Source organism: Acanthaster planci, linkage group LG02, assembly GCF_054643075.1.
Source record: "Acanthaster planci isolate LZ-2023a linkage group LG02, COTS_SCS, whole genome shotgun sequence".
NCBI classification, from domain to species: domain Eukaryota; kingdom Metazoa; phylum Echinodermata; class Asteroidea; order Valvatida; family Acanthasteridae; genus Acanthaster; species Acanthaster planci.
The window spans coordinates 16486254-16508494 of record NC_141778.1 but is presented as its reverse complement, the minus strand read 5'-3'; the positions used below and the strand labels follow the sequence as shown (position 1 = coordinate 16508494).

At 43.6% G+C, this 22241-nt stretch overlaps 1 protein-coding gene and 1 long non-coding RNA gene across 3 annotated transcripts; one reads left to right on the top strand and one right to left on the bottom strand.

Moving 5' to 3' along the window:
• Nucleotides 1–580: 580 nt before the first annotated feature.
• Nucleotides 581–21716, bottom strand: LOC110984428 (monocarboxylate transporter 12-like). 2 transcript variants are annotated; one of them, XM_087133348.1, is made up of 4 exons: nt 21311–21716; nt 5373–5516; nt 4154–4969; nt 581–1595 (listed from the first exon to the last, which is right to left on the bottom strand). In XM_087133348.1, exons 1-4 carry the CDS (start codon nt 21561–21563, stop codon nt 1462–1464), a joined length of 1347 nt encoding a protein of 448 aa, XP_086989474.1. In that variant the 5' UTR covers nt 21564–21716; the 3' UTR covers nt 581–1461. The 2 variants fall into 2 exon arrangements, with proteins under 2 accessions (XP_086989474.1, XP_086989475.1); XM_087133349.1 differs by having other exon boundaries at nt 4874–4969; nt 21311–21715.
• Nucleotides 18468–19499, top strand: LOC110990357 (uncharacterized). The gene is made up of 2 exons (XR_015424536.1): nt 18468–19148; nt 19396–19499. It is a non-coding gene; the product is annotated as an uncharacterized LOC110990357 (long non-coding RNA).
• Nucleotides 21717–22241: the final 525 nt, after the last annotated feature.

Sequence of the window (22241 nt, the reverse complement as noted above, 5' to 3'; positions counted from 1 at the left end):
GAATATAAAACCGGGTACACACCCAACATCAGCTTGATAGCACACACTCAAGCTACCCCTGAGGGATGCACCACAAGGCGTGCCTCGATATAGTGTAACACATGCAGTGACTGTTGTGATGTAGGATATGTTTTTACACCTAAGAGACTCATAGCACTATATTTTCTCCACACGGTTCTTGATTTTATAGCTGATTACCTTGCTCTGTTGCTGCGCAGGAAGCTGCGCCAAGTGCACGAACTCACGTCTTGATCGATAGCAATTATATCTCCACTTCCAAAACAAACAAACACAAAACAAAACACATGTGGTAACTTTTCGAAGACACAACCTTCACGTCAATGGCTCTGATGTAGATCTGTCTCGGCTAACAGCTGACTATATCGCTCGTATGCCAGTTCACTGTTCTCATAAGCTCAAGTACCAATGAATGTACGAGTGGTCCAGTTTGTGGAACCTGCATTATAGCTCGCACTTTTGGTGGGGACTGCTCTATGATAACACGATGTTAGATACACAAGGGTAAGGGTAGCACGTGATCGTTCTAGACAAATGAAAATACAGTTAAGACAGAACACAGTCCAGATTAAAATATGCGAGTAACACTTTATTGTGGTATGTCTCATTTTTGTATGCGGATTCATCTAGATAGTACTGGATATATTACGAGTTCGTTGTTATTGTTTTGAACATGTACATTGTACATCTTGTTTGCAACATAATGCGATAAATGGCAGTAGTCATTTAGACACCATCACAAAGCATGCAAAAGGCTTATGTTAAAATATTAAAATGCATTTTACAGGAAACTATGGAGGAAATAATGGGCAGGCAAAAGGAGTGCAGATGTATTAAAATGACTATAATTGCCAAAATGAAGGTGTGTGTGCATCTCAGTACACCAAAGGTCACAGTAAACATAGTAAAGATAAACATTACAAGCAAGAAAATGGAATTAATACTATTTTACTATTATAAAATTAACACAGTTGTTGAAAATTACTGGTGTCAATCCTTAAGGTAAGCTTACAATGATGTTTGAATAATGTTTAAAAGAATTTTTGATTTTCGTTCTCCTACCAAGCTGACAAGCATGTATACTGAAAACCAGCATACATCCGTTGGAAAAAATAAATAAAACTTTCGTGAGACTTCATCTACATTCTCAAACCGAACAATCTAGTCCCAAACCTCAAACATTTAACATACAGGGGAGCACTTGATGTAGGCACCAACAGAAATGCCAGGCATCTGGGCGCCATCTTTCCTTGTATTGTATGGGCTACGCTAGTTATTTTAATACATGTACATGCAAAGACGGTGAACAATGTGCGCTGGCCAGCGAAGGATCTCTCATAGTGTTGTCGTTCTGGTAAGTAAGCCGTTAATCTCTGTTCAGTTGCTTGGGCCAAGTTTCATGTAGCCGAGTAGCAGCCATAATCCAGGTGGATACTGCCCCATTCAGGAGTGTTGGCCTTCATTGCCCGTCCGGGACATATACACCAGCACAGCGAGGCCTATTAAAGTCAACGACTGCATGCAGCCAATCATGACGAAAGCAGCATCGTAGCTACCTGTCTGGTCGTAGATCCAACCTGTGTAGTGAGACAGTAAAGAATGCTTTACATTCTAGAAAGTTTCAAAGCCGATATTGCACGCTGGTGTGAATTGCCGTGGGGTTGAGCGGAGAATAGAAAAGCATTTGACAAGATCGGTGATGTACATGGGCGTCGCCAGGAGTTTTGTTGAGGGGCAGCAAAGCAAAGTCCATGATAATTTAACACAGATTGGTGATTTTCACCTCCTTTCCTCAGTTTGTTTCCAATACAAAGAGCCCCTACACGATTGAACCGTTTAGCTTGTTTCTTGCCAAGTAACAAACATAACTACAAATGAAGTTATGAATATATAAACATTTTCCAGCAACCTTTGAGGTCGAAGCTCTGGTGGTTTCATTTTTTTGGTATGGATGTCGCTTGTATCATCTTGAGAGATTCACCAATTGTGAACTGGGACCGTTTTGCCATTTATCAGATATTAAGCCAAAAATGATACCCTTTTTCTAGTCAGGTGAGTAGGCTGAAAAACCAATTATTAATTTGTTCCACGAAGCCTTCAGCTGTAGGACTCAGACGAAGCACTTCGTGACCCACAGCAACAAAACCTCGCAGTTGCTTGAACTCGCTGTGAAGTCCATAAAACTTTCGACATTCTCTTTTTATGACATTGGTAACACAAAAGCCATACACATTATGCAAGTTCTTACTGGAAGTAATCAGCAGTCAAACTTAAGTATAATTGTTCCTCAAAATATATATTTCTTATGAATCTGGCCATCGAGACACAAATGCATGAACAGCACAAAAAGATTCTGAAGGGAAAAGGTAGTTGCCTAAAAGTCTGAGGCAAAAATCCTCCTCGTAAGCACCATTTGAGGTACAATGAACGTGAGTGGTGAATTTGAGATGAATGACCTACAAGCCCTCATTGGCCTATATCAGCGCATTACACTCACGGTCATGATTCAAGACAAAACTAACTTATATTTGTGAAGGGGGTTCTCCACATTTTCCATATAACGTGAAAAGTGGGTGGCTTGATTTCAAGGGTTTAATAAGTTGATGCATCTGATACAGGCCCAGTAAGCGGGCTTCCTTAGTGATCTGCGTTCTGGCGGACCACTATCCGCAAAGTAACGGCTGGCCATACCAGTGGGCTTCCAGCGGGCAGCTATTGGACAGTGCACATGCATGTATTTCTATAAGACAGTTATCAACAATGTTAACAAGCCAATGTGTTTTAAAGTCATGTAATAAAGTCACGAACTGGAAAACGATTAGATTTAGTCATCGTTGGTGATCTCGGATCATACCTGAAAAATAAGTTAGTATGATTATTAATGTATAATCAGGCTACATCCAATGTCGATAATCTCGATTCTCTTAACCGGTGATCATAAGTTGCGATCACGATCATTACCAAATACCCAGGCTTGAAAAAGCACTGCACTTTGCATTGCTTCGCTCCTCAACTACTACTTACAGTTGATCCAAATAAAATTGTTTCCAATGCAGTTTTTTGACAAGCTGAGAAAAAATGCAAAGTAACACCGTTTCCGTCTGTCCGTCTGCATTTTATATTATAATGTTAAAGTTTTTGCTTATGGGTATATGCATTATACTGTGTATCATTTTTGCTTAGTTTTGTTTATTCAAATCTGATATTAAAATCAATTTCATTGACAGAATATTAATAATGTAGGAGTATTGCTTAAAGTGATTAATAATAAAAAAGAACCCCCGATTGTTAAAGTTGTCAACTCTTCAATGTGCATTTGTAAAGGTATACTGTGTAGTATATACGCCTGCAAGTCTTTTATTCTAGAATTAATCAGCATCAGAAATTTAGTGGAGTGGAAGGGGTGGGATAATTTCTGTACATGTACGTTCTATATTTGCCTTGGATTTGATAAAAAATTTATTTTCAATTCATTTATTGCTGCCATGTTTTATGAAAATCACAAACTCGTCATCACAAAATACTGTAGGTAAATTAAGTACAGATTTACTGCCAGCAAAGTGCAAAGTTTCACATGTTTCTTTGCATGAATTGTTGCATGCAGCTGCAGCCATATATGACAGTTGTGCTCATTAGTTGTGATTATGGATGGCTTGTAATAGAATATTTTATCCACGAGAGCATTAAAAAAAACCTTGCGTTAAGAGTGAAAAAATAGCAAAATTACTCCCACAATGAGCTACATTCCTGTGGAACCAAAGCACTTGCCTCCAAAATGGCAGCCAAGGAAACCGTCTGTTTCTTGTTTAGTATACGTAAAACATTCATTCTAGATGAGCTATTCTGATGTCAGATGGTTGAAAACACAGAGTAAAGTTGACTTGTTTGGCACTTTGCCATGTTAGACAAAGAAAAAAAACAATTAACGTGAATGGGCATATTACAGTGCTAGTCGCATGTAACGTGAAGACACGTAAATTAAACCTGATCCTAAAGTTTTCTTTTCCATATTCAGTAATGGAGTACGATATGTAATAGACATGCAGGAAATTGTTGACAATCTTCTGGGGCAATTTGAAATAGCTCCTCCAAAAGTGCTATTTTTACATCAACACGTTACTGTATATTGTCGCACCTGGAACGAAACCCAATGCAATTCGGACTAATCCCGACTTCAGTCCGATCCAGCCGAAAACATTGTCCAGTTGATCTGTTCCCAGTAACTCTTTTGTTATGACGTCAGACAGGTTAAAGCAAATGCCCGTGAATGGGAGAACCATGACCCCGCAGCATGCGATCTGCCAGTCTGAATTCATCCACGGGTCAATGATCAGGCCTGTGGTGGCAATGAACGCTGCGACACCCAGCAACGGCCGAGAGCTCATCAGACCCCTATCCACGATGGGGCCATGCAGGATTTTCAGGATCAAAGTGGTAGAGCCCGCCAGTGTGACATAAAGAGCCGCATCTTGTAGGGCCACACCTTTGGCAATAGCGTGGGGCACAAAGTAGATGCGCCATAGGCCTGAAGTTACGTGCGTCCCTGTGGAAATAACCACTGCTATCCAATAGAAAGGATTGGTGAATAGGTCCATAGTGGAACTTGTAGTCTTGTTTTCACAAAGCGGTTTCAACTCGCTAGACCGTTTGCAACCCGGGGGATTTTTGGCGAGAGTTAGAAGTGGTGACGTTTCAGGCTCTCCTTCATCAGTATGCTTGTACCTTTTTAGAAGGACACCGCATGGGGCAAGATGAAGGCAGACAGCGCCTATGATCAGCAGGTTGCCTCTCCAACCGTAGGTGGTCAGACATAGTTCAGTTAACGGTGGGATGACCACGAAAGCAAAAGAGTCACCTGTCTGGGCCCAGCCGCTGGCCATCACGTACCGCTTACTGAAGCTTGCCCCGATGACTTTCCGCGCTAAAGTGCTAACTACACTGATACCGAGACCTAAAGAGGGACAAAGAGTAAAATGTGTCGGTTGTCATTGATGAAGTATTGAAATTTACCTTAAGAATATATTTGGTTGCTGAATGTAATGAAATTTCTTTCAGTGAATAAAATGGGTAATATGGGTAATATTCAGTTCATCTTTTTTCAGACTCAAATGACTAGAGATTTTGCTGTTTCAATTCAATACAAAACTTGTGCATTAATGCCACAGCCACTTTCGGCTGTCAGTTTTATTTGGGTTGTCAATACTTATCCTATGCCGATTACCAATGATTAGGCAAACTGGCCAAATCACTTGACCAACACACTAATTAACACTTAGCACACAGTCGTGCACTGTTTCGGATATGAGATAAATTTTGTTGAAGATTGTCTCGTGAATATATCTGCATAACCTCACCTGCAGTAATCGGTAAAATAAAGGCGAGTTGGATAGCGCTGGTGGCAAAGGAAGAAGCGATGATTCCACTGCCGATTAAGAGTCCACATGCCACCACGATACAACCAGAGCCAAAGCATTTAGACAGAGGATACGTAAAGGTTCCTAAATTAAAAAAGAAAAAGAAATCAGTGATATTGTCTTCAATGTCAAGTTTGAGGCTAAGGTTAACGGTGTCTGTGTGGAGTTTTACATTTCATTAGACCTACCGGTATATGAGGATAATGGAAAAGTTCCTTGAAGTCAGTGTGCAAACGAAATTATCGGCGACAAAGATAGAGGGGGGGATGAAACTTGAATGCTGTTGCCATATTGAGTACATTTCCAGGTCTAGTTCGATTGTCATCGGTTGCCAAAAGGTAGACATAGGCTGTCTCTTGACCTAGTCATAACCCACTGAAGCCCTTTTTTCAAGATGTATTTTTTGGTGACTTTTTGAGTCGACTTTTTGTGACTTTTTCGCAAGCTCTCTGACAAGCACTGAGCATACAGTGTTTATTAATATATACGTTGCGTAAGGGCAAAACCCGTTATATAAATCACTGAAGCCCGCTCTCCGACACCAATGCGTGCGCGTAATGTGTTGGCGCTAATTAATGGACAGCGGGCTGGATGAATGATTTTTCCTGTTAACGGAAAGACCAGAGCTCACAAAGAGGTTGGCAGGAAACGCATTCATGCTTGTCTTTTGGTTTAATAACGCTGCCTTAAAGAGGACATCGTTGAGAGTCACATGTTGCGTCAGACATTGCTAAAACTGGGGCTTATTGTTGCTAAATGCAACAATTAGCATTGGTGCCAGTTTTAGCAATGCCGGTGTAAAATACCAGCATAATAACGCACACGTCATTCAATAGCACTAATAAACCAACACTCACGTGTCGTTTTAATCCAAAACACCTGTTTCCAATCAATAGGACTCGTTTCAAACTGGCACCAATGACCAAAGTTTGATCTCAACTCAGTAATTATTAAATGACGTGTAACTTTCAGTGTTCAGGTCTTGTATTCTTTGTTTAATTGTTTGGTGTCTGTGAAGCACCACAGCAGAGCCTAAAATTCAAGCAGACGTGAATCTCAGCAAATTTGGATTTTTAATGTTAAGAAATAAAAGAACAGTTGTCAGGGTTTTTACCAGTTTCTGGTCCAGTTTCTTAATATTTACCGCAGGTTAAAGGAAAAAGCCCATATTATCCGAGATGATCCAAGGAGAATTGTAGTTTCCCAAAGCGAAGCAGGAAAATGGAATGCTCCTTGGATCCCTATTTAAGGCTATAGTTTTACTAAACCACGAGATAAGGCAGTTAATATTTGGTTTATAACACCTTTCCCACAATTCTGCTTCATTAACTTGTTTTTACTACATATCAAAATATGTGTTAATAGTAAATTTTTTGAAAATTTAAAAGTACATGTACTTTTCCAAACTACCTTCTTACACAATAGGCCTATGCTAACCCAGCTCTTAGCGCCAGCGCTTCAGAATATGCGTGACGCGCAACGGGCACACTAGTACGCATTTGCACCCATCCTCGACTCCATGGCTGCGTGCGCGTTCATTTACTAGCCCCTGGTCGTGTAGAACACGTAAATGACGCTGACTGGCTATTCAGGATGAATATATATGATGTAAAGTCGGTCGCAAGCGAGTTTCAAAAATTGCACGCTTGCGCCCACGTATTTTCTTGCACGTCACGCACGCGTACATCTGCGTCGCTCGTAAACACGCTAACTAAGGTCCTAATTCATATATCCCCTATAATAGGGTGCGTTCGATTAGCTTACACGTCTAAGTCAAACTTAAGCTGCATCCGAATCTCTTGTCTAGAGCTAGGTCTTGGTATTCACTCCATTGGAAATGAATGGAGACGCGCAGAGAATAGACCTAGCCGGAGCTCTGAAAGCTCGTTTCGGGCACGGCCTTAATTACACGAGAGCGTTCATTTAGCCACCACACGATCTTCCTGCCTTTTCCCAGAATGCCTTGGCGAATACACTGTAGCGTTCAATTAGCCTCATTCGGGGCTTCCCTTGGTGTAACACTGGTGTATTCAGGGAAGCCAATCGAACGCACGCGTAGCAGGATATTTAAATTATAGGCCTACACTACCAGGGGTTAGATCGCGCAAGGCATGATGGGAACCAACATGGCACGGCAAGATCGTTCCAGTGGGAACGATGTTAATTTGCACCCAATGCCAGTGGTCATATGCGTGGAGTTCTTTTGTTGCAAAGGGTATAGTTCTTTTGGCTGTGCATAAGGAGACAGCTAAAATTGTGTAGTGCCCTGTGGTTACGTGACCGCCCTGATGGGATGAGAGCTAATTAATTATGCAGCCCACATGCCACATTGTACCTTATGCGGACAGAACCTCAACATCCACTGTAACAAATAGTCCCTCTGAGTCCACATTTCATTCCTTCAGTTAGGTTATACTGCTTTATTGATCCTTGAGTGTAAATTACTTATTTATAAAAACTGTTTCGTTGATAATCAATGCTGATTCCAGTGTATGCAATGGTTGAGGGTAATTACACTGGGCGTTTTTATGTATGGCGGAGTAATACGGCTTTGTGGCTGTGGGCGTTCGGCGCTCTCGAACTTTCCAGAGTGCTGTCTTTCATCCCCACTGCGAACTGAACAACGCCCAGGTAAGAAAGTTGCCCCCGAATTCCTTGCTCTCTGTACCTTTTCCAGGTTATGTACCCTCACTAGACTTCTATCATTGTGACCACTGATCGCCATAGGGCATATTAGTTAGTGTTATACTTGAGGCTAATGACATTTTAATTCATTTTGGGAATATTTTCTTAATTTGTGGGATTCCTTCACAATAGATTTCTGTGCCTCACACGTTACGCATAAACAATTCATGTCACGTTGCGTCAATGCGGTAGACCTCGTGTGTAACGTACGCGCTGTTCATTATAACACAGCGCATACGTGGGACTGCTCTTTATCGGCGGGGCATGACAACATCTCCGTGGTTAACTTTTTAAGTTGAGTGGGCTTTCTAGAATTATACTGTGTGCATTCCAATGCAACTATATACAGTATGCTGATGGTATATAGGCGCCGTTTATATACCCGTACTTGTACTGTTTGTCTTTTGACAGCAGCTCGAGACTTTGGGGGCTTAATTGTATGCATGCTCAGGCCGTCCCCAGTAAACCTAGCTCTAGAACTCATCACTGTCTGAGCATGGAGCTATCAAACACAAGGAGTTAGAACGAAGTCCCTACAGACCGTAATCCGATTAACTACTCCGGTCGGCTCCATAGAGAAAGCACGGTTACCAGCCCCAGTGTTTGAGACCCTAGACATTCTTTGCATACAGTGATCGCCACCGCTAGGTAGCTGGTTAGGGTGCACCCTCGTATTTAGGCCAGAAATGTGTCCGCCGAGCTCATGAATAAAAGTCATTCACTCAAAATATTCTATATTAGAGTGTCCTGAGAGCCATGGAACTGAGGAATTGAAGAAATATGAGACTGGACCTCTGGGCCGGACTCAGGGCTTCCAATTCTGAGCATTTGGATGCAATCGGGTCCGAAAGTGGCACTATTTGAGCCATTTTGCAGAGGGATGGTTTTTCAAAATGGCTACTTTTCTGGACAGGGACATTTTCTGCATTTTAGGGGTGGTCTGCTTCTGGTGAAAATTTCTCAAAAATTCATTGGGCAACCCCCCCCCAACGATTGAAAGGAAAATGAAAGAGGACACATGGAACATCCTTTTCCTGTGTAGCCTGAACACCTGTGAGAGTTGTATTTTTTTAAATACTTGTGAAGTATGGGGATTTATCACTGCTGTCTATGGGAATTTATTTCTAGTGGTGCACCCGTAACCCACAGACACACCGTGTTTCGCTTCGGCATACTGGAGTAAATAAATGGCGCAAAAGATGCACGAAGAAGATGCGCAGTTAATTCTCTGCAGAAGTCCTCGGGAGTCAGCAAATGATCTTCGCAGATGCGCTCGAAAATTCCTATAATGAGCGGTGCTTATATGGCAAAAGTCCGACGTTTTTAAAGTCAGTTATGACATTTTGCGTTTCCGACGGTAGAGAACCAATACCCAATATATGAACTGCAAAGTTTATATCATAAGTCGCAATCCTAGTGGTTCCTACGGTTAAAAGAAGGTGGAAACATGCTGAAGGAATGCATTTGGCAACGTGGTGAGGTTTCATGCCGAGACAGTTTTGGACAATGACAGAAAGGACAACGAATGTGTGTTTTTTATTTTACTCTGGATCAGCTACATTCTCTCAGTTTTCTTGTGCGTATTTGTGGAGAATTTGTATTAGTTAGTAGTTCTGTTTATTGTTAAAAGAGACGTTTTGGGGATGTAAACACGTAACCAGACTTTCATTGTCATTGGAATATCACAACAATCACTAAAATTATCGAAATTTAAGTCTCCAATTACGGTGGTTTCCGTCCCAAGGCGGCCATGTTGAACACGTGGGAAGTGTTACGGATACGCATGCGCGGTACCCATGCTCTTTTGCAAACGCAACTCCGAGCATTCCTTATAGCCCGCAAGCGGCGCGGAATTCGTTTGGTCCTTGCAACACGTGCAGTGCTGGCGGTGACTATCATTGACCCTTTTGATCTTTGTATGCACTGACTCCTTGTGTTCAATAGCGCCATGGTCTTAGCTACCACACCGGGGTAATTTATCAAAGTGCATATGTTATATTTCAGTTACATGTTTTGCAAGACCACAAATTTTGTAACTCTGAGAATAATAACTATTTTGTGACCTTATTGTACGTGTACTTTGTATGCAACATTTCTTTAGTTTAAACAGTGCTGAAATGAGACTGATGAGCAGTGTTGGAGTCGAGTACTCAAATCTGAGTACAGAGTACTCCAAGTACGTGTACTTCAGGGGCCGACGGTCCTGGGCCGAGTCCAAGTACACTGGTGACAAGTCCGAGTCCAAATCTCCGAGTCCGAGTACAATTACAAAGCAGTACAATAAGCGAATAAGTAAATAATTAAAACTGAATGACACAGGCACGTGGTCTTCATGCAACACAAATCTGCAATATTATGTGGATATTCACACCTTTTATTCATGTGAAAATGGCGATGTGTGACAGGCAATGATTATTTTTACCGTTTCTAAACAAACAATATGGCTTATGAATTCCTGTGCAGAAACCTTTACCAAAGACTTAATTAAGTACATAAGGAAACCCCGAGATATCAAAAGTGAGCAAAAAAGCAATAAACCTTAAAAAAGATATGTAATGAAACAGGAGCCTTACCCAGTCACCTGATAACCTGCTATTAAAACCCCAATGACCAAGACAGAGACCCAAACCTTAACCATCGATGCCAAGACTAAGATCAGACTAAAACCTTGTAGCTGAATCACAGAAAAAAAAACATGAGCTTTGAAGAAATGGCTTGAAAGAAATCTGAATGCACCTCAGGTTCAATTATAACTACCGGACACTTATTTTCATGTCAATGGTAACAGTGCCCTCTGAACTGGAATGATAAAAGAATGTTTACTGATACAGGAAACGCTTCACTCTATGGTCTTATAAACTAATAAGAAATCAATTTTTCTGAAGTTACGCTTCAAGAAAACAGGACTGGAAAGCACCTTGCTCGTGAGGCGGCTGCGATGGGGCCGCAGGAAAATACCACCTGTGCTGAATACCTGCTCTGGAGGCGTGATGCAACCACTGCGAGAGCTTGCTTTGCCAAAATGAACAGCCTTGGCAGAGATTTCTGATGACAATGCCAAAGGGCAGGAGGGTCGTCAGTGAAATCTTGGTCTTGGCACAGATCCAAGTAGCGGTCAAACTCAGCAGCAGTACTTGATGAGCCTCGCCCACTCCGATTTCTTCTCCTGGTCAGTCCAGCAAGCAGGCGTGGCACTTTCGCTGTGTATGGACCTTGGTCGCCTCCTTCGCTGTCAGTCTAGAATCATGGATGTCTGCCACTGGAAGTGTCTCTATGTCTGCAAATGAACATAACTTGAAACAATTTTACAGTGAGAGAAAAGAAAGTATTTCCTGCTTTTAAAATATCTGAAATAAAAGTGCTAAATGTTCTTGTGTGACAAGTTTAAAAGCCGGGCAAATTTTGGAGTAGGCTTGCCATATCAACCATGTCAGTTAACCAAAAGTGACCAGGCCCCGTATGGGACTCTTTCCAAAGTAAAGAATATCATCACCATGGAGCTATACATGAAGCTTTGGCCTGTCAGTGTACATGTACTTACGCAGTTGGATGCTTGCGACGGAGATACTTGTTGAAGTTGGACATTGTCCCACTTTGATCTGATATTCTTGATTTGCAGATCTTGCACACTGCACTGTGTTACTTTTTCCCGCTGATCTTCTCATAGTCCCATTTAATTATATATGAAATCGGCGACATATTCTGTTGCAGCAGTGCCGAGTTTTCATGGCCGTCTCGTGAGGGCACGCTTCATAAAAAGGCCACGCTTAGCGCTAACGCCTCGGTGTATACAAGTTAACAGAATTCAGAACAGGGTTTCAAATCAGCAATCATCATACATCCTAGGGGGTTCAGAAGTATTCAGTTGGGTAAGTTATCATTTGAAATCTTTATTCAGTCAAGGCCATCTTTCAAACAAATAATGTTGCCGTTTATATGGGTTATTTATCTAAAATTTACTATAGGTTATTACGCACAAATCATTGCTGGAATACCAACTCATCCCCCGGCGTGCCTTTTCATTCTATTTAGATTGAAGTCATTAGGAGAGTGTAATGATAAAAAGATCTTTATTAAACGTGCTGTTAATTATCTTTGTTTTCTCTTTACTTGAAGCTCACATATATTCAAGGGAGGGACAGCAACTACATACCGGGAGGGTTTTTTCTTGAATTTCTTCTTAAATGCAATAATAGTCTACAGAAAATTGGTCCTTCGAGCCGGATGACATCCAGCTAACTAAGAACTGTCAAGTTCAACATGTCTGTCACTACTGAAACCCAAGCTGAAGAAACCCTACATGTTCGTCGGGGGCGTTATCCGCCACATGTTCCGGATCCCCAGGGACATTATCCACATGTACCAGAAGCCCAAGAGCATTATCCGCCACATGTTCCAGAAACCCAAGGGCGTTATCCGCGACATGTTCCCGAGGCCCATGACCACCATGTCATACAGCCTTCAAGTTTTCCTCATCAACCAAGTGTTTCTCTGCCCAGGCAACCTGCGGATGCTGATGTGCCCGATACAGGACGACCTCCCTCCATGTACAGCGGGACCTCACGCAACTCCTCAGCAAGATCATCCAAGTCAAAGATCACAAGACGTCTTGCTGAACAGGAATCACGCAGGAAACTGGAGGAGCTCAGGAGGAAGGCGGAAGAGGAAAGAGCGAAAGTCCAGTTCCAAGCCAAGCAGATGGAAATTCAAATCAACTCAGATTTGAGGCGGGCAGAGATAGAACTAGAAACTGAGAGACTGAGACATGAAATTGATGTAATTTATCAGGAAGAAAAAGACCAAACAAACGTGGGTGGTCACTTACCAGGGCAGGTTGAGTCAGTTAAAGATAGAACCTTTGCTTGGGTAAATGAAGGGGTAAGTACTTCTAAGCCCTCTGTATCCATGTTGGCTGATATTGGTATGAATACCTCTGTCAATCTTAACGCGCGCATGCCCGAGCCTGTACCGTTAATGCAGCACAGCATGGCCATCCCCATGACAAGTGTTAACCCTCGTGAGGCAGCAAGTCAACACACTTCACATGTCATGTCAAGTGCATACGTTTCGCACGGGGCGGCAAGCACCTACCTTCCTGGGCCAGCAAGCGTGCACATTTCGCATGTCATGTCAGGCGCATACATTTCACACGGGGCAGCAAGCACTCATCCTCCTGGGGTAATAAATGCGCCGGTTTCGTGTGTTATGGCAGACTCGTATGTTTCTCACCAGGCAGCAGGCGTACAAGTGGCCAGTTCCTTGCCACAAGTCTTTAACCCAAATGCCTCCGTATTTCTTCCTAACACCATGTTAGTTCAGTCTTTGCCCACAGTTCGTTTGTTCAATGACATGCCAGTTTCCAAGTTCTCACCAACCAGTGGTGCATCCGCCATGGAAGGAGTGGGCAGTCAATCCCCAACCCAGCATGGTGCCCCCAGGCAGCAGTCCACCAAGAATGGCAAGGTTCCAGAGCCATCGACCTCAAGAGAGGACACAGACACTTCCAGTGGTGAAGAACAGGGCGAATCAAGTTCCTCCAATGGTGACGACCCATCAGAGAGTGATAAAGGTAGCAAACATTCACACTGTTCTAAGGGATCTTCCAAGGCTAAGGACAAATCCCCAACTCCTGCTGCCAATGCCAGTAAAGGCCCTGTGACGACTTTCGCAGGCCCGTTTGGCTATGGCTTTGGAATTTGGGATAGCCTCCCCAAGTTGGACATCCCTAAGTTCGACAGTGAGCATGATGTTAGGCAGTATGTAACCTTTAGATCTCTGTGGGACAGCATCATGAAAGGCCCCATGCATCAACTGCCAGAGGCCACCATATTCACCTACCTACGAAGTCATCTCGGAGGTCGTCCTCTAGCCATTGCTGACCGTAATCTCATCTTGGGAGATGGAGCATATGCGGCGACAATGAAGCAGTTGCATAAGGCATATGGGGATCCAGCACGAATAGTCCAAGGCCTACTCAATCGGCTAGAGGCCCGTCCTGTCCTTGCGTAGAATGATTGGTCTGGACTCCGTGACTTCTCAGATGAGCTGGCCACAGCAGTAGAAACAGCTGAAAAATTGGACTTTAGTGATGAGCGTAAGCACCACCGCTATGCCACTGAGCTTGTCAAAAAATTGCCTGAGAGGCTTCACTCAGAATTCAAGGCCATGGTATGAGATACACAGTACATGATCTTAATCGATGGTTAAAGAAGAAGACTGGCCCAGCTAGTTTGATCCTCCTAGAAAAGGCAAGCAAGTCAAAGTCCCCTAGGGAGTCTTCACAATGGCGGAGTCAGGGGCAAAAGAAGTCTCCATCCAACCAACCGTATCCATCCAGATCTTACATGGCCAAAGCCAGTCCTCAGTCAGCAGCGACTGCATCAGCAGTCAGAAAGAAGATTGCTACTGAGACCAAGGCCCCGAGTGAAAGCAATGCATCTGCAATGACTCCAGAGAGGATTAGCTGTTTGTATTGCAAAGTCAGAGAATCGGGCCACTACCTCGAAACTTGTCAAAAATTTCAGGGCCTGACAAGAGAACAGAAGTTGCAGTGGTTGAAGACAAACCAACGATGTAAAAAATGTGCAAAGAAACATGAAAAGGAATGTGTGTATCCTAAAAAGTGTAAAGAATGCGAAGGTGACCACCGCACCAGCCTCCACGAACTTTCTGAACCCATAGCTAAGGAAGCAGTAATGTGTTCAGGGGTGGGGCCTAGCCCTAGAGTGGACTACAAGCGTGATGTTTTGATTAAAGTTGTGCCACTTACATTGCATGGGCCTTCAGGTCGCATTGACACCTTTGGCGTGTTGGATGAATGTGCGGAGAGGACAATGGTCCTGCAGTCTGTTGTTGACAAGTTGAATATTCCTGGCCATGAAGAACAACTTTGTATAAGCACTGTGATGGGTGACACCAGCTGGAAGGGAAAATGTGTTGACTTCAAAGTCTCTGCTCGTGGAGACAGTGAAAGGTACGGCATACAGCGCCCCAGATGTTCAGCTAGTTGATTACAGTGTGTCTGCAGAGGATCTACAAAACAAGTGGCCTCACTTACGAGGGCTAGCATTGTTTTCGGCCCACAGGGTTCAACCGTCTGTGCTCATCGGTGCGGACCATGTCGAACTCACGCTTTCGTCTGAAGTCCGCTGTGGTCCAAAGTGTAGTTCCCCCGTGGCAGTAAACACCTTGTTTGGCTGGACTGTCCTTGGTCACCAAGGTCTCCAAATCCCTGGTAAAACTTTGGAGGGCCGAGGCATTCTGTTCACATCATGTGCTACACAGCAACCCGACCAGCAGCTGCACCAATTGATTGAGCAATTTATGACAGTTAATAAATTACCACAGGTAAATGAAAAGCAGGTAACCCGCTCGAGGATTGACAAGCTTGCCATCAACATGCTGGAAGAGAACACCAGGGAAGTTGAAGTTGATGGGGTGAAGCGGCTTGAAACTCCACTCTTGTGGAAGCCTAACCACAAGAAACCTTCCAGTCTCCCACAAGCAGTATTGGCATTGGCCCGCTCAAACCAGAGGAAGATTGAGGGAAACTCAGAGTTGGCAGATTATTGTCGCACGTACATCCGGAAACTCCAAGACCAGAAACAGGTCAGGGTTCTTGGACCGGTGGATGACTTGACGGCAGACCAACTACGAGGTTGGTATATTCCATGTCATGTTGTACAAAGTAGTGGGAAAAACCGTCTCGTTTTCAATTGCTCATTTGAGTTTGGAGGCCAGAGCCTCAATCATGAACTGGTTGCCGGCCCCACCTTGGGTCCATCTCTGTTGGATGTTCTCTTACGATTTCGTCAGGGTCGAGTGGCGGTTTCAGGAGATATAACCGCCATGTTTCATCAAGTTAGACTCCGACCGGAAGAGCGACCAATGTTTCGGTTCCTTTGGAAAGATGAGCATCTTGACAAATGGGTTGTCATAGAGTGGTTGGTGCTTCCATTCGGGGCTGCATGTAGTCCGTGCTGTGCAACATTTGCCCTTCAGAAAGCTGCTGTGGACCGGGTAGACCAGTATCCACGAGTCCAGTCTACAATAGAGAAAGAGACCTACGTAGACAACCTGCTGGCCAGTCGAGACACTGAAGAAGAGGCTATCCAACTTGTCCAGAGCACACGCAAATGTTTACAAGAAGTAGGATTCCAGATGGTGAAGTATGCGAGTAGTCACCCCACAGTACTCGAGAGTCTTCCCAATGAGGCTTGTTCGACTCGTCGGGTACAATCGTTGTCACTGGACCCACAGGGGGGCGATCCAGAGCCAGATCTTGGGCTATGCTGGGACTGGAAGAGTGATGAGCTGTATCACTCAGCCAAGGTTCCAGAACACAATTTGCTGACTAAGCGCATAGCCCTCAGGGCCCTTGCAAGTCAATTTGAACCGTTGGGGGACATTGCACCCTTCACAGCTAGAGCCAAGTTGCTTGTTCGTGATTTGTGGTTAGAAAAGCTGGATTGGGACCAGAGGGTAACTGATCCTGGTTTAACTCAGAGATGGGAAGAGTGGTGCACGGAGTTGGAGTATATCCCACAGATACGGTTGTCGCGGTGTTATACCCCACCGTCTGTTGAGACAGCCACGGCGAAGAGGTCCTTACATGTCTTTTGTGATGCTTCAGAGAAGTTGTATGGGGCAGTTGCCTACTTACGTACCACTGACAGCGTTGGGGAGATCCACACAAGCTTTGTGTTAGCCAAATGTCGGGTAGCACCAAAGCGTCTGCTATCTATGCCACGCCTTGAGCTAATGGCGGCTCTCCTTGGTGCCCAACTCGCGCAAGTCGTCCTAGAGGCTCTTACAGTTGATGTTGAGTATACTCTGATGTGGAGCGACTCCACCACTGTACTCAGTTGGGTTCAGTCAGAGTCATGCAGGTTCAAGGTTTTCGTTGGAACTCGTGTTGCCGAGATACAAGCATTGTCTGAGGGTATGGAGTGGCGCTATGTTCGAAGTGAGGATAACCCTGCTGACGATGTCACCCGCGGCTTACCAGTTTCCAAATTAGGGAAAGGCTCCAGATGGACTGATGGCCCAGGGTGGCTTCATGACCCTCAAGAGGAGTGGCAGAAGGACAGTGCATGTATCTTGGCACAAACTCGTGTCAATTCTATCGTTGAACAAAATGAAATCAAGAGTGTCTTCTGTGGTCTCACAGTGCCTACCTCAGAGGTTGATGTTGACTTTACAGCCTTTTCAAGTTGGACAGAATTGGTCGGTGCAGTTGGAAGGCAGCTGTACCCAGATGATCAGTTGCTGGATGGTATTCTAACTCCAGAACAAACCCAGGAGGTGGAGATTTTGTTGCTTCTAAAGGCACAGAGCGAGACCTTTAAGGAGGAAGTCGGTGCTCTTTTGTTCAATAGGGAGCTGTCTCGAAATAGTCGTCTTCTTGAGTTGGCACCGGAACTTGACCCAGTTAACAAGCTGATTAGAGTTGGAGGTCGCCTAAGGAAGGCTTCCTCAACAGACACTGCTTTGGTTGAGCCCCATCCAGTTGTTCTTGACCCACACCATCCTGTCACAAAACTCCTGATAAAGGATGCTGATGCCTATTTTAGTCATCAGGCTGGTACTGATCAAGTGTTCGCCCATTTGCGGCGCCGGTTTTGGATCTTGCGGGGGCGCAGTATAGTAAAGGGAATCTTGCATGCTTGCCCAGAATGCCGTCGCTGGCGAGGGACGCCCAGGGTGCCCTGCATGGGAGATCTTCCAGAATGCAAGCTGCGGCTGGAACAGCCACCCTTCTACTCTACAGGAGTAGACTGTTTTGGGCCCCTGACAGTTAAAATTGGGCGGCGACAGGAAAAACGATGGGGGCTACTCTTCAAATGCATGACCACCCGAGCAGTGCACCTCGATATTCTAGAAAGTCTGGATGCCGATCACTTCTTGATGGCCTACAGGCGCTTCGCCTCTCGCAGAGGAGTTCCCTTTGAACTTCTTAGTGACTGTGGAACAAATTTCAAGGGGGCCAATACAGAAATCAAGCAGACTTTAAAGTCAATGGAGCTGGATATTGTGCAGCGACTTGCCAAGTACAAGGTCAAATTCAAATTTAACCCCCCCAATGCGCCCCATTTTGGGGGTACTTGGGAGCGGGAAGTCAGATCAGCCAAAGGAGCTTTAAAGGCAGTACTTGGAGATAGGACCGTAACTGACGCAGTTTTTCGCACAGTGCTAGTGGAGGTTGAGGGTATCCTCAATTCAAAACCTCTGGGATACGCCTCCTCTGAGATTGCTGACGTGGATCCAGTAACTCCAAACATGCTCCTTATGGGGCGACGGGATCCAGCACTTCCGATGGTGGTCTATGACGAGAGAGAGCTGAAAGGTCGCAGGAATTGGCGGCACAGTCAAGTACTAGCCGATCAGTTTTGGCGTCACTTTGTTAGGTCCTATCTTCCTAACCTGCAAACCCGCCAGAAATGGCAAAGGGAAGAGGAAAACCTGTCGGAGGGAGATGTTGTGATGATAGCAGATCCCCAGCTCCCAAGGTCTCAGTGGCCAGTGGGGACGATTACACAAGTGTTTCCTGGTGATGACCAGAGAGTGAGGGTAGTCAGTGTTCGAGTCAACGACCGAGAGTACAAACGCCCAGTGGCCCGGCTTGTGCGACTGGCAAAGTATGATGAGGGTGATACTCCTGGTTTGGCCAATCTGTTACTAACCCAAACTCTCATTCCCTTTAGACTTTGTGGCACGAGGAACTGCTTGCTTGAGTAAGAATAAAAAAAAACTGTGTTCTCATTGCAACTGCGTTCTTCAACTTTTTATCGTTTCAACTGAAGTGTTACGTTTTTGCCATTGCCTTAACAGTTAGCAAATTTCTTGGTGAAATTTGGGGGCGGCCATGTTGCAGCAGTGCCGAGTTTTCACGGCCGTCTCGTGAGGGCGCGCTTCATAAAAAGGCCACGCTTAGCGCTAGCGCCTCGGTGTATACAAGTTAACAGAATTCAGAACAGGGTTTCAAATCAGCAATCATCATACATCCTAGGGGGTTCAGAAGTATTCAGTTGGGTAAGTTATCATTTGAAATCTTTATTCAGTAAAGGCCATTTTTTAAACAAATAATGGAGCCGTTTATATGGGTTATTTATCTAAAATTTACTATGGGTTATTACGCACAAATCATTGCTGGAATACCAACTCATCCCCCGGCGTGCCTTTTCATTCTATTTAGATTGAAGTCATTAGGAGAGTGTAATGATAAAAAGATCTTTATTAAACGTGCTGTTAATTATCTTTGTTTTCTCTTTACTTGAAGCTCACATATATTCAAGGGAGGGACAGCAACTACATACCGGGAGGGTTTTTTCTTGAATTTCTTCTTAAATGCAATAAACCAGATTGCCAACTAAACTTGGAAAATAGTCTACATATTCAATGATTGAAGAGGCAAAGAGAAGTGAAATGTCTGTCACCGTTGTGCTCACGAACTTCGGCAATGGTCTCTGCACGGCCCGTACAAAATGGGTCATCCTCACGTGTATATACACAACGTAGCGGTGCCGCTAAAACGTGGCATGAACATATTGACTCTAGCCCGACTCCGGATTTACAAATCAGTACTACATCCGCGACGTGGAGACGGGAACTAGAAAAAAATTTAAAGTTCAATCCTTGTACCCAGCGCACGTGAAGCCGCTGCGCCCAACACTGTCGATACATTCTAGAGGAATCAATTAAGCGCAAGTTCATATTATACCCATGAGTACTGGGGCCGAGTACAGAGTACTTGACGTTCGAGTACATGCAAAATTCGTGTACAAAGAATAGAGTACGGGTCAAGTCCAAATAAATTCCGAGTACTGATAGTCGAGTACGGGCCGAGTACTTGCATGTACTCGAGTTGTACACGAGTACTCCGACACTGCTGATGAGTCATTTAGAATAAATACTTCATAGCATATCCGGTGTCCGACTCATCCTTAGAGGAGTATTCTTGGTGCCTCATTATCATACACAGGAGGATGGACCTACCACCCCACCACCTGCACGGGTGACCTAGAAATCCACGTCTGGTCACAATAGAAAATGCCATGTGAATGGCTCTGGGCCAATCAAGATATAGAAGCTGTGGGTGAGGTGCTATAATGGTAACTTTCATCTGGCAAATGAGTGTTGTTGTTGTCGTCGTCGTCGTCGTCGTTGTTGTTGTTGTTGTTGAGGAGATTAGGGAAGCGGTTAATTGAAATATCCAGAATCTTTTAACCGGCCCAGTACGGAAATTGTTTCAGACAAAGCAACGTGCCATTTCATTTTATGGATCACCAATACTTGATTTAAATTTTAAATTTATTTGTACATTTTCATATAAAAAGTTTTCACTATTTATTCTTAAACAAATTAGCTTTTGGATGAGTGTATTCGACGATATTGCCAATCATTTCTTTTAATCAATTAAATTTAATCAAGTTATTTATTGTAATAAACTGAGTATTTACAGTTCTCCCCGCAAAAATTGCATTGCACATTTCGGATTTTTCACACTTAAAAAATAAGGATTTTTGCTTTAGTTCTCAACTACTGTCCTGATCTTATTTAAACCTTAAAGGTACAAGGCATCGTTGACTTTTATTTCACAAGACTGGCCGATTTGGGGTTTTGGAATTTATTGCAGCCACGATTCCACAGATTCGTTTCGTGTTTTGAGATCACTTAAGAAATATCACCGGAAAACCGTTTTTAAATGTCTTTTACGGTCAACATGATCGCAATTTGTCTTGACCACAATCCATGGATTGTAGGGCATTACGAGATATCATTTTTGTGAAGAAAATTCTCTTTTCATAAAGTCAAACGTAGAACTTTGATTAGTATTTTCCAGTTTATAATCCCCTTTTATTTCAGTTAAATAATACGCTTGGGGCATACTGGCGGCATGTTTTTACGATTTCAGTGTAGAAGTACCCATTCATTTAGACTCCAACATACAATTACAACAGCAGCACCTCACACACAAAAAAACGGACGCGATAGTTAGAAAACAAATTCCCAACAATTATTAAAAAACAAAACAGAAACGGTTCTGTTTTCTTAAAAACAATTAGCATTCTGAGCGAAATGTTAAGATATTTAGGCCTGAATTGCAAATACCATTTCCGTGATTTTACCAGTGGAGCTTTACCTATAATACAAATTACCGGGAGTTTTCACAACAAAGGTGGTTAAAATCTTACCCAACCCCTCTGCACAGCTGTCCACTATAGCGACTATCCATCCGAGCACCCAGGTTTGAGTTTGCAGCTGTACCGTGAGAGTAGGCAGCATGATGGCCAGACATTTGATTAAGGTGTCCCAGGTGAACCATGTCACCCACAAGGTAAGCACCGCCGACCAGCCGATTCGACCACCATCTTGCAGACACCAATACCCGCGCCGCTTCCTCCACCGACTCTTCTGTAGATCATGCGCCATTTCCAGAACTGTCATGCCCGACTCCAGGTTTTTATGGTTATAAAAATAATCTACAACGTGGGACTATAATATTATGCCTAGAACATATGCAAAAATAAATTCAAAGAAGCTGCGTCAACCGATTCTTTATGACAATGCTGTAAGCTGAAAAGCTCGTCATGTCACTAACGCTGGGAGGCTGACAATATTGCTAAAAATAAATTGACATTTTTTAGACTCTGGTAGAGTGATTGGGACTGGTAGTTTCTGGGAAGCTTAATTTTGACATTTACTGTATTATCGGATTGTTGGGCACATCTGACATCCCTCTGGCGTAAACTAAGCATTTCCAACGTGGTCTGGTCCAATTACGATTGAGCAAGTTGAAATATTGTTAATTTTGTATTGGACCAATGCAGCCAATAAGAAATTGGACCGATACGCGATTATTGTGCCATTAAAAATAAGTGTTACTAGATTATTCTGCAAATATCAAACTATATACATGTACAACATTAATTTGACTGAAAAAGAAGACTGTTTAAATCGCAAAATATCAGTGTGTCATTCCATGAGAGTGTTAATTAGCTTGGTATATGGAGTTTCAGCCATCTGGTAAAGGTGGTATGCTAATGTAGATTTACTGCTGGCGTTATTGCAACTCAGGACACTAATTTGGGGAAAGGACAAATTGGCAGTCAGAATGGAGTGAGT